This window comes from Heptranchias perlo, chromosome 21 (assembly GCF_035084215.1).
Source record: "Heptranchias perlo isolate sHepPer1 chromosome 21, sHepPer1.hap1, whole genome shotgun sequence".
Classification (NCBI taxonomy): Eukaryota; Metazoa; Chordata; class Chondrichthyes; order Hexanchiformes; family Hexanchidae; genus Heptranchias; species Heptranchias perlo.
Window position 1 is genome coordinate 21,681,914 of NC_090345.1, and position 14,674 is coordinate 21,696,587.

A 14,674-nucleotide genomic window follows, 5' to 3' on the forward strand; every position below is an offset into this window, starting at 1 on the left:
ATCCTTCCTGTAGTGTGGCGACCAGAACTGCACACAGTACTCCAGCTGTGGCCTAACCAGTGTTTTATACAGCTCCATCATAACCTCCTTGCTCTTATATTCTATGCCTCGGCTAATAAAGGCAAGTATCCCATATGCCTTCTTTACCACCTTATCTACCTGTTCCGCCGCCTTCAGGGATCTGTGAACTTGCACACCAAGATCCCTCTGACCCTCTGTCTTGCCTAGGGTCCTCCCATCCGGAGATTTATAGAGTAGGCTGTACATAATCTGTGGAAAGACTGGACTTGATTGACCAAATGACCTTTTCTCTGGCTCCCCACCCCACGCTTTCTTTTGCTCTGTTATAAATATCCTTTCTAGGTGGACTGAGTTGTCCAATAGGTTAGACACTGGCCTATCACCTCAGGGACCTGAGTTCAAATCCAGCTCAGACTGTTGGGATGAGAGTCTCCTCTGCCCGTGGATCTGTAAAGGTCCCAATTTTAATCCAGTTCCTAGTGGGTATGAGTTCATCGTAAAAAGCTGACCCTAATTGATACTAAATTAGAAATTTCGGCCAAAGAAATAAAAGATTGGTTGCCATTTGTCTGGTACATGTGAAAACCCATCACTGTGGTTAAGAATCTCCAAGCCAGAGCTTCTATTTGTTTAATATGGAGTGCACACTTTCTTCCTCACCTAACTGGCTTTTGGAATTATCTGGAGCTCGGTGGGATGAAGCCTATCTTCCAGTGACTGGTCCTGCCCTCCTTCCAGATCATCAGCCATACCCTGGAGTACTGTTGACCTCTTTGTCTAATAGATTATTGAGTTTGCCACAGAGGAGCCACATGGTCAATGGTGTGTGAATTGAAAAAATAGTAAGATCATGTAATCAGGGGTGTTCTTCTGAAGTTGGGGTTGAAATACATATTGGGACAGAGTGAAGCTTTTATTCAGCATTCCCAGGAGAGATCTGTCCTGCAAATGCTTGATCCTGACACTTTTTTGCAGAAACAGGAAGTGTTCTCTGACAGGTGACTCATTACGAGGAGCAACTGCTGAGTAATAATAACTGCGATGTTCGGTGACTGCCTTGGTTGGGATGGGGTCTTTGACTGTTTGAATTTGCCTACTGTGTTCAATTTTGTGCTGAGTTTTGATTTCCAGTTATTTTTTAATGCAACTGAGTTTACCCATTTGAATTTGGATCTGATGATTAGAAGGTCTGTTATCAGCATTGCTTTCTCATTAGTTGATTTAGGATTAGTTCACCATTGAGGGAACACTGCTAAGAACTGACCTTTCGAACAGCCAGCGCCACCAAGTTCAAACAGGCAAACCCAGTGGCATAAAAATATAATTGGAAATAGAAGTGGAATGGACTGCAGGAGGATGAGTCACTAGGGCTTTGTGGGGCCAGTGCTCACGGCACTGACTATATTATGAAAGAAATCCTTCAGATCTCTGCTTCAATGCATTAATTCTCGTGATAATTCCACGAGCACTTACAGCAAATCATGGGTTTTTTTTGGAGGGAGGGATTTTATTTTCTTTTTTTTTTATTGTCCTGGTCTGCCACACTCAGAAGTGAAGTTCAGTAATTGCTATAAAATAGTTGTGTCTTTGCAGGATGAATAATTGTGAAATGCTGGTCTATTCCTAGACTGTATTACTATGAAGTGCTTTGGCATTTGTATGTTGCTGTGGTTACCAATTGTTTTTCAGGCTGAAATGCTTCATTTTATGTGTAGCACTTGTTTCTTTACAGCCTAATTAATTGTAAAGCATGGCGAATTTCCAGGATGTTTTTAATGAATTGCTGGTATATTTGTAGGTGCCTCCTTGTACAAGAACTAATATGCTTACATACTGCTTTTTGATGTGTAATACTTGTTTTTATGTATAAGGGATGTTTCATAAATGCTACACTCTTCACTGGAGAGTATTGCATTCATTTTAATGAGTTTCTGCACTTACAGCTGCAATGTACAGTATTTTTGTCAGCTGTTGATGTTTCAGTGACCCATGTGCATTTATGACAAGTGCTTTCTTCAGTTTCACTTGCAGTTTGATTTGTGAATTTATGAATTAATAAAGCTATAATTTTATTTCAAAATAAGAGCACCATGAGAATATTACATTCCTTTAAATGCAAACAGCACTAGATATTACTGTTGAGCTACTCCCTGGCACATTCCTAATAAGACTGCCTGATACTGTCAGCACAACTCTACTTTAAATGTGAATTACTGTGGGAGGTTCATGACTGTTACTGCTGCTGATTATTGTAGGGGTGGGTTCTGTTTTTATATCTCTGCTCTGTGTTCTCTGATTGATGGAAAAAATGCCAATGTGTGAAGTGCTGTAAAAACAATGTTTCCCGATCCCATAACGGGAAGCTGCTGAGCTAAATTAAAAAGAGTCAGTGGATGAAACACCAACTATTATACAATTAAAGCAGTCTGAGAGGAGACTAGATATCCATGAACATAGCTTTGGTAAAAGTCCATATGATCTTAACTTGTTGAGAAGTGGAAGGTAACAGACTCTGTCAAAGGCCTTGGACATGTCCAAGGAAATAAGAAATTAATCACCAAATTGCTCAAGAGCAGGGGTTGCTTAGCATGGGCAAGAAGATCCTCAGTGAAACCATAATTATGGATTAGATTAGAATAAAAGTTCCTGTCCAGAAAATGAGAAATGATCTTGCAAATAGAAAACTTCAGTCCCAAAATGTTCTTTGTTAATTTTAAAATATACTGATTATATATGCTATAACAAAGCTGTCTGCAAGCTAAAAATCACAAAGTACATAAATGCTGCTGTAAGACGTTAAGATAATAGTCTCAATGTGTGAAGACTGATTTCCACTGAAATTATTCAGGGTTTTATATAATATGAAAGCAAGCAGAAATCATCAAATAATCTTCTATCTACAGTGTGTATGTAGTATATGCACCAGAATGCAGTTTGCTGCTGAAGTACAACTTTGTTTTTCTACTTAAACATTTAGTATATTGAAATGGTTTTCAAAACTAATTGCAGGGAAGCATGGGCAGTATTACATGCATTGCATGGAAAGGAGATATCCTGGTACTAGGAGACATTGATGGGAATGTGAACTTCTGGGATTTAAAAGCCAGACTTTCAAGGTAAGGGACATTGAAAGTTCTGGAATGTTGCATCTTGTAATAAAATGTTTGACTATCCTAAGGCAATGTGATGTTTTGGTATTTTGGACCACCAGTGTTTGTCATCCTGTATTACAGTCATCTGGGTTCATTTTAGAAACTTGGGGTGGGGGGGGGGGGTGCGCAGAGCGGAGGGGTCCACACTACTTGGTTGTCAGTCTCAGCATCATCGTTGTCACATTGTGTGTTTATTTTTTGTTTTAAAAGCTGATGTTGAGGCTCATTATTAAAATGCTTGTTTTGCATTAGAATCGGATAGGATTTATTTTATTGCTGTATTTGTTTAATAGAGGAGTTCCCACTCACCGTGGCTGGGTGAAGAAGATCCGCTTTGCTCCTGGAAAGGGGAACCAGAAGCTGTTGGTGATGTTTAATGATGGGGCTGAAGTCTGGGATACCAAGGAGGTAGTAAATATCTAGTTTAACCTTCCCCCATTCCTCTTTTCTTTGAAAGTATTTCTTATGATTTAAACTTGTATCATGCAAGTTATATCTAGTTCATAATGTTTGATGTGCTCTTACTAAAGTAAGCTAAATTTATTAAATTTTTTGAAATTGTTACACTATCCCATATGTATTTGATCAAAAACACTTGGACAATTGAAACAAATTTTATGAAATTGCTTTAACTGAATTAAAAATATGATTCAGTCAGTTTAGAATATTCTGTTTTAAGATTCAGATGGTAAGCAGCATGAGGACTGGTCGGAATGTCAACTACAAGGTTCTTGATGTAGATTGGTGCAGTTCTGATAAAGTGGTTCTGGCTTCAGACGATGGCTGTATCCGGATTCTGGAGATGGCAATGAAATCGGCAAGTTACAGAATAGATGAGCAGGACTTAACAGGTGTGAATACACATCTCGGTGTAAAAGCATGGTATGACTGAATATGTGTACAGTATAGCTTTCTTAAGAACTGTTCAAATGCTGCTGAGATCATTTTTCTTTCAATAGCATTTGATCGTATTTGGGCTTAACTGAAAAGATTATATTTTATACACTAGAGAAATATATATACATAAATGCTTTTAAAGGGAGCATTTTTATTGTACCAGGTGACGGTTTGTTCCATAACTTATGTGTTGTAGTTATGGGAAGCTCAAGCTGTAAATGGAAATAGTACAGCTGTAAAAATATAATTTTTAGTGATAAATAGTAAACAGCAATTTCAACCTTCCCTTCTGCTCTCAGGTTCTGGAAATTGTTCTTGTTGCCCAACTCCTTGCTCATCTTTCTCATCCCTATCTGTTCAAATCCCATCAGTTTGGCTTCCTTCCCATCCAAACACTGAGACCAAGTCACCTGCAACATTCTTTGTTACTGTGACCACAGTTTTTATCTGTCCTTATCATTCTTGGCGTCAGTACAGTTTTCAACCTAGATGATCAAACTACCTTCTTCAGCCGCCTCTTCTCTATGGTCCACCTCGCCTTCACATGGCTCTACTCTACCCATTCCAAAACAGCCAGCGCGTCTCTTGCAATGGCTTCTTCTCCCATGCCCATATGATCACCTGTGTGGCGCAAGTTTCCATCCTTGACCCTCTTATGTTCTGTATTTATGTGTTGCCCCTCAATGACATTAGACATGGAATCGGCTTCCGTATGTATGCCAACAATACCCATCTTCACCACCACTCCTGATTCCATATCTCTTGCAGTGCTGTCGAATATCAAGTTATAGATGAGCTAGAACTTTTACAGTTCAACATTGTCAAGACCGAAGCCACCCTGTTTGGCTGAAACTCTGCACCATAGCATCTGTTCCCTCCTCCCATCCTGAACGCCCATTCAAGCCCAACCTGATATCATGCTTAACCATGAGCTGGGCTTCAAACTTACATCTGGTCCATTGCAAAGTCTGCCCACTTCTACCTCTGAATTATCACCCCTCAGCATGCCTCCTCAACCCCACTGCTGTTGAAACTCTTACTTGTGCCTTTGTCACCTGGAGACTCGACTTTTCTAACATACCCTTCCCCTGTAATTTCATCATATTTTGTTACGTGGCTATCCCTGGTTGTTTCTTGATTTATACGATTCTAATGCAACCTGTAAACCCAGCCTCCTAACACACGTCGCTTGTGTTCAGTCAGGTTAACTCGTTCGAATATTTTTTTAAAAACCCAATCCTTGGCAAACTGAAATGTATTTTCTAAATTTCACAAAGTGCAGTGAGCTCCTATGAAAATCCATTCCAGCTGTTTCAGCTCATGGCTGCAACATTAATTACTTGTGCCTCTTTCACATTCAGGACAAGATTGCCATAATGTAGTGCTATTGGTGAATTACCTTCTTTACAATTTCATTTAGGAATGCAAGAATCCAAATAAAAGACCCATTCAGGATCATTACCAATGTTGCTACGTGATCAGCTGAGCAGATAAGAGGTGTATAAGTAATGGGATAAGACTGGAACTGTCAGGTCACCTCCTCACCCTAATGATCAGGACAACTCTTATTATGCAGAATTTCTCCCTCATCGCAGAAGTAGCACAGTCAGGAGCTGGGGCAGTGCGAGCAATCTAGTTGGCTTTTAACTAAATTGATATGAAACCTCACATTGTCATTCCTGCTTCCCAAAGGCTTCCTTATTAGCTAAGACATTAACCTTAAAAGCCACTGTATCTCCTTCATCTCTCCAACTCTACACATATCTTGATCTATGGCTGCTCTTGATGATGCCACTGTTCTTGTATGTGGCTGAGCTTAATTTTGATTTTCTTTCCCCATCACCCACCAACCCCCCCCCCCGTCTTCTGCTACTGGCTGGTTGCTCCATGTATGTTCCCTATACTATAGACAGAGCTAAGCAATCCCACAACCAACAGATCAGATGATAGCTCTGCAGTCCTGCCACATCCAGTCGTGAATGGTGGTGGACAATTAAACATCTAACTGGAGGAGGAGACTCCATGAACATCCCCATCCTAAATGATGGCAGAGTCCAGCACGTGAGTGCAAAAGACAAGGCTGAAGCATTTGCAACGATCTTCAGCCAGAAGTGCTGAGTGGATGATCCATCTCGGCCTCCTCCCAATATCCCCACCATCACAGAAGCCAGTCTTCAGCCAATTTGATTCACTCCACCTGATATCAAGAAACGGCTGAATGCACTGGATACAGCAAAGGCTATGTGCCCAGACAACATCCCAGTTGTAGTGCTGAAGACTTCTGTTCCAGAGCTAGCCGTGCCCCTAGCCACGCTGTTCCAGTACAGCTACAGCACTGGCATCTACCCAACAAAGTGGAAAATTGCCTAGCTATGTCCTGTCCACAAAAAGCAGGACATATCCAATCTGGCCAGTTATCGCCCCATCAGTCTACTCTCAATCATCAACAAAGTGATGGAAGGTGTCGTTGACAGTGCTATCAAGCAACAGTTACTCACCAATAACCTGCTCACCGAAGCTCAGTTTGGGTTCCGGCAGGACCACTCGGCTCCAGACCTCATTACAGCCTTGGTCCAAACATGGACAATAGATCTGAATTCCAGAGGTGAGGTGAGAGTGACTGCCCTTGACGTCAAGGTATCATTTGTCCGAGTGTGGCATCAAGGAGCTCTAGTAAAATTGAAGTCAATGGGAATCGGGGAAAACTCTCCAGTGGCTGGAGTCATACCTAGCACAAAGGAAGATGGTAGTGGTTGTTGGAGGCCAATCATCTCAACCCCAGGACATTGCTGCAGGAGTTCCTTAGGACAGTGTCCAAGGCCCAACCATCTTCAGCTGCTTCATCAATGACCTTCCCTCCATGACAAGGTCAGAAGTGAGGATGTTCGCAGATGATTGCACAATGTTCAATTCCATTCGCAACTCCTCAGATAATGAAGCAGTCCATGCCCGCATGCAGCAAGACCTGGACAACATCCCGGATTGGGCAGATAAGTGGCAAGTAACATTCGCGCCAGACAAGTGCCGGGCAATGACCATCTCCAACAAGAGAGAGTCTGACCACCTCCCCTTGACATTCAACGGCATTACCATCGCCGAATCCCCCACCATCAACATCCTGGGGGTCACTATTGACCAGAAATTTAACTGGACCAGCCACATAAATACTGTGGCTACAAGAGCAGGACAGAGGCTGGGTATTCTCCGGCGAGTGACTCACCTCCTGACTCCCCAAAACCCTTTCCACCATCTCCAAGGCACAAGTCAGGAGTGTGATGGAATACTCTCCATTTGCCTGGATGAGTGCAGCTCCAATAACACTCAAAAAGCTCAGCACCATCCAGGACAAAACAGCCCGCTCGATTGGCACCCCATCCACCACCCTAAACACTCACTCCCTCCACCACCAGCGCACCGTGGCTGCAGTGTGTACCATCTACAAGATGCATTGCAGCAACTCGCCAAGGCTTCTTCCCAAACCCACGACCTCTACCACCTAGAAGTTCAAGGGCAGCAGGCGCATGGGAGCACCACCACCTGCACATTCCCCTCCAAGTCACACAACATCCTGACTTGGAAATATATCGCCGTTCCTTCATCATCGCTGGGTCAAAATCCTGGAACTCCCTACCTAACAGCAATGTGGGAGAACCTTCACCACATGGACTGCAGCGGTTCAAGGCGGCGGCTCACCACCACCTGTTCAAGGGCAATTAGGGATGGACAATAAATGCCAGCCTTGCCAGCAATGCCCACATCCCGTGAACGAATAAAAAAAGTACTGCTAATGGCTGCTCCAGATCTCCGCTGGAGCACTTATTCTGTTGCTTTGATCTCATTTTCGGCTCTCCTCCTCAGCTGTTGTAAGTTTATAGTTCAAGTGCCTCTCTTTAGTGTAAAAATGGGTGCTGTTACACTTTTTAAAGACCTGGATATGTATAGATCACTGAGTAATGCGCCACAGAAGGTCAAAATCCTGGAACTCCCTACCTGACAGCACTGTGGGAGAACCTTCACCACATGGACTGCAGCAGTACAAGAAGGCGGCTCACCACCTTCTCGAGCAATTAGGGATGGGCAATAAATGCTGGCCTTGCCAGCAACGCCCACATCCCATGATTGAATAATAAAAAAAAGTTGCTGAAGAATCTATATTCTCTTGCCAAAGAATTTAGTAGGCTTGCAGCAGAAATTGGTCTTAAGGAGCTGCAGATTTTTGCCAATAATTGATGGAGCATTGTGCTAGTGCAAGGCACTTCAGTGCATGTAATAGAGCATCATTTATTAAGGCACACTTTCCCCTAAGATAAGCACTTGAAATAAGCACTTAGTCTGCACCTAACACCACTATCAGAACACTTTGGGTCAGTCAAATTGACTCCTTTTATAGATACATGCTTCCATGTACTTGCAAATATGGTTTTTAGTAAACTATTATAGCAATGTACAGAACCATAAAGGCCGTATTTCTTTACATTCTTTGACTGAACTACAAAATTGTCATCTTTTGATTTTAGTACTGAAGCGCTACTGTGGTTCTCAATGTTATTTATGTTCTTTGTAAATAATGCATAGTTGGCCATAATTATTAGAGACAAGTAGCAATCCATTTATACCCATGATGAGCAAATGGATGGGTGTTAATCCTCATCTTACTACATTATTTATTTTCCCTATGTGCAGCCTGAACTCCACCTACTGTTGGAATCCCACCACTACAGCAAATATCTTCCATCATCTTTTTGTTCACTTGTCTCAGATTAGGTTAGAGGCAGTCAGTCACCAGTGCTGAAAGAAAGGAATAGATTTATGAAGACTTTTATTTACCTTTCAGGCACTGTTAAAGTCTTTTTTTTCCTTGTGACTCTTTGGTGGTATTTGTATGATATTTTAGGGTTTGCAAGATACTTGTGTATTGGTTGACTCTTTTCTAAGATTCCTTGTGAATGTGTATCATTATAGTGTTTTTTCAGGCTGCTCGAAATAGTATAATAATTTTAAAGGGAAACATCTTGTGTTCTAAATTTAAATGATTTTGCCATTATTCACAATATCTTTATTTTTCATCTACTTTTGCTCCTTTTTCAATCACTTGATTTTGCTTGCACTTTTTATACTGTGATCAGTCCTTTTTATTATATATAGTCGCTCCTTTTAAGATCTGATGAAATAAAAAGATTTTCTCACTATGCCCCAGCTCCATCTGGTCTTCTGACTTAGACCTGACGCCTGCTGTTTTCCCAACCTAGTTCTAGAATGTCCACATCTATCTGTTCTTATTTATCGAATGGCACTTGATAGATTTTATTTATTATTTTTCACGTATTTACTTTCCAAGATCACTTCTGTTTTAAAATTCCCTGTAACTTACATGCTTACCCTACCCACTCCTCTGAGTTACTGTCTCAATTTGTTAAAGGGCCAATTTTAGTACATTCTACACTTCCTCATATTTCATAACTGCATGCTGCTCTTCCAACCAGGACCTGATTCCTGTTGCTCTCCCAACTTGACCTAACTCCCAGCAAAATTTTCATGGATAATGCATTTTTGAATAATGACATTGCAAATAATTGAGATCATACTGTAATGAGAATTATGAGTGAGGTGACTTAATAAGAAAGCTTTCTTCGTCTATAGAGAATTACTTCAATTGTATTTTTTTGTGCAGATCTTCTTTGGTGTCCTTACCTTCTACTCCCCAGATCTTGTCTTGTATTGAAAGCTTTCCTGTTGCACCAACCATGGAATGAACAATATTCACTGAATATTATGCAAATGTAAGTACATAACAAATCTAACCTCTCGTTTCAAAATTGGCAGGAAAATTTAACAAATATTTAAAGGAAAATCGATATTTTGTGTGACTGAGCATAACACTATTAGCATTCTTACAAGTTGAAATATTCATAAGAATGTTTACTGAATACATATCAACGTATTGTTAAAGCCATTAAGAGTTGGTAATTCCTCTGTACCTTAACTTTATATTAATTGTATATTTTATGTGCAGTTATTTGATGCTGTTGTTTATTGCTAAAGTGTCATCAGCATGTACTGAAAGATACATATGTTTACCCTGACCATATTTTTCTGCTGCTTCCTGCAGTCGTTATTCAGAAAGTGAAGAAGTAAAACTACTTATGCAGGAGCAATTGAACTCCATGTCAAAGTGAGTAGGAACTCTTTTTTAAAAATGAGTTTCATGCCACAAAATTGAAATGGTGTATTTTATATTATTTAACATGAAAGTTGTTTATTGGCACTTTAGAAATCCCATCCTTATGTGTACTAAACTCTAACTATAAGTGGTTGAGTAATATGTGCAAATTAATGCTATCTATTTTCTTTACAGTGACATCCAGTATCTTCTTCTAGATCCAGAGTTCCAACTACTGCAGAGATGCTTGCTAGTAGCAAGGTAACTGGAGCCAAGCCAGCTAGATTGGTTAGATCCCTGCCACCTTCAATCCCGTCCTCTACATTTATCCATCTAAACACATGGACATCCCCTTATCCTTGTCATAATATATGGCTTCAAAATCTTCAAGGCCTCTATTACTGACCAGGTTCTCTACGATACTTCTCTCACATCTCCACCATGACGTTCTGCCCCTGGAAGAAAAGTGGCTCCTTCATTCTCTCACACTTGCCCTCCCCCAACTCTGGCTGCCATCCAACACCTCTGTCAGTCACCTTAACTACTTTACCTCCTCTTTCAACGCCCTTGTTCTCAGTAGATCTCAGACAATCTTCCATCCCCACTGCTCCCTCAATATAACCGAGACCTTTACAGTCTCTCATCCATAAGCTTGAGTGATTAGACTGTTAAATCCATTGCTGAATAAGGCTTGAGCAGCTCCAACTCTACATTTGCTCCCTTTCTACAGCCTACTTGTGCTATCCTGTGTTAATCTGGAGAACAGCAACAAGTCTAAACTCCTTTTCTCCACTACTACCCATCTCCTTCAACCTTTATCCTCACCTCAAACACACAAAGTGAGAAGCTCTTGATGTTTTCATGTTCAAAACCAAGGGTGTGGGCTCTGCTGTCAGTTCCAAAATCTGCCCCTTTTACTCCCAGTTCCAAATGATTACTTTCCCTCAGAACAACGACCCTTTATTTTATAGTCTCTCTTCCATCTCCTCCCCCATTGTCATTAAACTTATCTCGTGCTGGAAGTGTACCACCTGCTCCCTTGACCACCTCCCGTCATAGCTCCCGACCACTCAATTTCCCTTTTTCAGTCCTGTGATTACTGACATTAAACTGTCTCTATTCGCTGACTCAGTCCCTAAATCATTCAGAACTGCTATGATCACCACTCTCCTCAAAAATTCTACTCGTGGCCCCTTCATCTCTTCCAACTGCTGCCCCATCTCTAATCTTTAGTTTCTTCCTAAAGCCCTTGAATGTATTTTTACCTTGCAGCTATACACCCGCCTCTTTCACCAATCCTTTTTCCAATTCCACCCGTCCGCACCAAAACAGCATTGGTCAAGGTCACCGATGACACCCTGTATGATTGCGACCACGGCTTGTTACCCCTCATTCTCCTTGACTGTAAGATGTCTTTGACACTGTTGACCACTTCATTCTCCTTGAATGTCTTTACTTCACAGTCCACCCCGTGATACTGCTCTCTGCTGCTTCCACTGCTAACTGTTGCACTTTGGACTTTACATTACATTTCCTCTAATGGCTTCTCCAAGTCCTATGCCAGCAACGTCACCTCTGCTGCACCCCAGACTTCTATCCTTAGCCCCTTCTCTTCATATGTATTTTACCCCTCAACAACATTATTCAGAATCATGGGGGTCAGCTTTCCCGTGTATATGGGTGGCACTGTGCTCTACCTCTTCACCTCCTCCATCGTCCCCATGGCTGTTGCCACTCTTCCAACTAATTAAGCCCTGGTTGAGCCAAAACTTGTTGCAGCTTAATGTTGGCAAAACCAAATCCATCTTTTGCGAACACTTGTGCACCTCCAGTCTCAACTCCATCTGTTTCCAAGGCCGACAGGTTAGAGGCACAGAACCATGGAATTCTACTTAGCCTCAAGCACAGCTTCCTCCTCCACATTTGATCATCTTTCAAGCCCAAAATATTCTCCCACATCGGCCACTGAAATCCTAATTCAGCTTGTCACCTCACAGCTGCAATCCTCCAATTCTCTCTTTACCAACCTTCTCACTTCCATCCTTTATAAACTACAAGTCATTCACAATGCATTCCCATCCATGCATCCCATCATCCCTTTTCTCCACAAGTTCGACTGGTTTCTCATGTCCCAGAGACAGGTTTTAGATTCTTATCCTTATCTTCACATTCCTCCATGGCCTCGTCCCTCGCCACTTCCATAATCTCCAGCTTATGTCCCTGCCCATACCCCTAATTCCTTTCCATTCTACCATTGGCAGCTGCTCCTCCTTCCGCTATGGCATCAACACCCGGAACTTGCCTCCCTTGGTATCTTTGACTTGTTATCTTCCTCCCTACCTTCAAACGCCTCCTCAAGACCCTTCTGCTCCTGTGCTTTTCCCCTCTCCTAACCTTGCCTTTCTCCCTCCTGGTGTTGAATCCACCATCCTCTAAGGTGCTCAGAGACATCTCCCTCTGTGTAATAATCATCATAGAAATGTAAATTGTTAACATCAGGCCACAATGAGGGGAAAAAGTGCTCTTTCCCTTACAGTTGGCTACTATGAAGAATTTATTTTCCTGCAGGAGGAGATTTTTGTTATTCATGCCTAATCCACATATAGTAAAAATATTCATAGTGTGTCCTCATTATAACGTTTCAGTACTGCTGATACACTCCTAGTGACTCCTGCTTTTTTTTTCTTGTAGGCTTTTCGGTGATGAGTCAGAACTGCAGTTCTGGACTGTTGCTGCTCATTATTTGTACAGCTTCTCAAAAGGAAAAGAGCTAGTTATACCAAATACAGTTCAAGAGAACCAAGCAAGTCCACTGGATATTTGCTATGATATACTCTGTGAAAATTCCTACTTCCAGGTAATACAAATTGCAGCTAACAAACAGTTTCATATTGGGAAGTACTTTCTCCCTCCTGTGAAGCATGAGTGATATCAATGCCCATCAAACTACCAGTCCTGCAGTAGGCCATTCCCTTTATATATATTTCTTAAAATGTTTTTTTCCAGGACCCCTACCCAAGACCCCTCGTTCTGTTTCTGGCCAGTTCCCATGAGCAGATGTCCTAGTCTCCTGTAAAAACTTACCTTTTATGTCTATTCCAATTCCAGTGCATCTGATGTTTTTATTCTTGGATTCAGCCTAATTAAACATTTGTTTGATTTTCTGTATTTTTAACAGTACGAATTATAACACTAGTGATGATTTGGAAGTAATTAAAGGAAAGATACTTTTAATCATTAACATGTTTTATGCAATCTGATTTCAAAATGAAAGGTTTGCAGGAATTGGGCTGAAAATAAAATGGAAAATATGTAATAAGGTGCTTAAAAAGTTAAGTACATAATTGAAATCTGTAACTCAGTCACCTGATAATGATAAGGAAAGGTTGTGGTGTACTATAATATATAAGCTATTCAACAAATACAGCTGCAGTGCCTCATAGTGCAGATTGCAGGAATTACATCAGCTTCTTATGCATCAAAATCAAATGGTTTACATATATTTTGATAAAATTGACACAAAGGTAAAATTAATCAGAATTAAATTGTAGAACTGATTTTCCAATTAATGTTATTTAATATTAAAGATAATGGGACACTGCAATTATTGCCATTTGGAACACCAGTCCTCAGGAAGGTGGACCTGTATTATCACTTTATCCGGCTCACTCCTTTTGGATACCCATATACTTCTTGCAGTGCTGCTGAAATGTGAAATTATTAGCAGTGTTAAAGTCATTGCAACATGAAGTATATCTTGATTTTGTTTTTATTAATTTCTTTCTTTACTTTTTCTGTTTAAACTGGCTTAGAGGACCATTATACCTGAAGGTGTGAATTAACACGAATTAGAAATGCTATAGTTAATAACTATCTTCTGATAATTCATCACCATGCCACAGATGAGCTAGGTAACTTTCCCAAGTTAGTTCTCCCAAATATTGCCTGCAGTTTCAAACAAATGTATTACAAAAAAATAGGAAATGAGATTCTGAAGGTTGTTACGGGTCTTTATAGTTGATTTTTAAAAGGAACATTAATAGCAAAATAGCCTGTGTGTATGGTTATATTGTAATGGGATACAGTAAAGTGACTCAAGAACATCATGTATAATAAAATAAAATTTATTTAATACCCCATTTTTCTTTCATTTTCCTAAATGTTAATCAGGTGAAGCCCTGTTTAAAGAATATCCTGCTTCTAAGAACATTTTTCTTGGGCAATACCACGTTTGTGAAAAGTGGCTTCACTGATCAGTTTTTATCTTGCTGCAAGTTTTTAAAAATTATTTTATTTATAGAAATCGCAGATTGAGAGAGTTAACCTGCAAGAGGCAAAAAGAACAACATATGATCACACAAGAAAATGTGCAGATCAGCTGCTCTTATTAGGCCAGGTAAGAAATCCGCATCCTTCTCGACCATCAACAGTGCAATGTACTTTT

The 14,674-nt window shown here is 40.7% G+C and overlaps 1 protein-coding gene across 2 annotated transcripts in view; it reads left to right on the plus strand.

Moving 5' to 3' along the window:
• Window positions 1–14,674, plus strand: part of wdr11 (WD repeat domain 11) — a 101,537-nt gene that overhangs the window by 71,284 nt on the left and 15,579 nt on the right. The window contains exons 17-24 of one of the 2 annotated variants that reach the window (XM_068002253.1): window positions 3,031–3,137; window positions 3,467–3,581; window positions 3,853–4,024; window positions 9,742–9,850; window positions 10,180–10,242; window positions 10,426–10,491; window positions 12,922–13,087; window positions 14,531–14,626. In XM_068002253.1, coding sequence (XP_067858354.1) covers window positions 3,031–3,137; window positions 3,467–3,581; window positions 3,853–4,024; window positions 9,742–9,850; window positions 10,180–10,242; window positions 10,426–10,491; window positions 12,922–13,087; window positions 14,531–14,626 — 894 coding nt within the window. The remainder of the gene's footprint in view (window positions 1–3,030; window positions 3,138–3,466; window positions 3,582–3,852; window positions 4,025–9,741; window positions 9,851–10,179; window positions 10,243–10,425; window positions 10,492–12,921; window positions 13,088–14,530; window positions 14,627–14,674) is intronic. The other variant, XM_068002254.1, reaches the window with a different exon arrangement.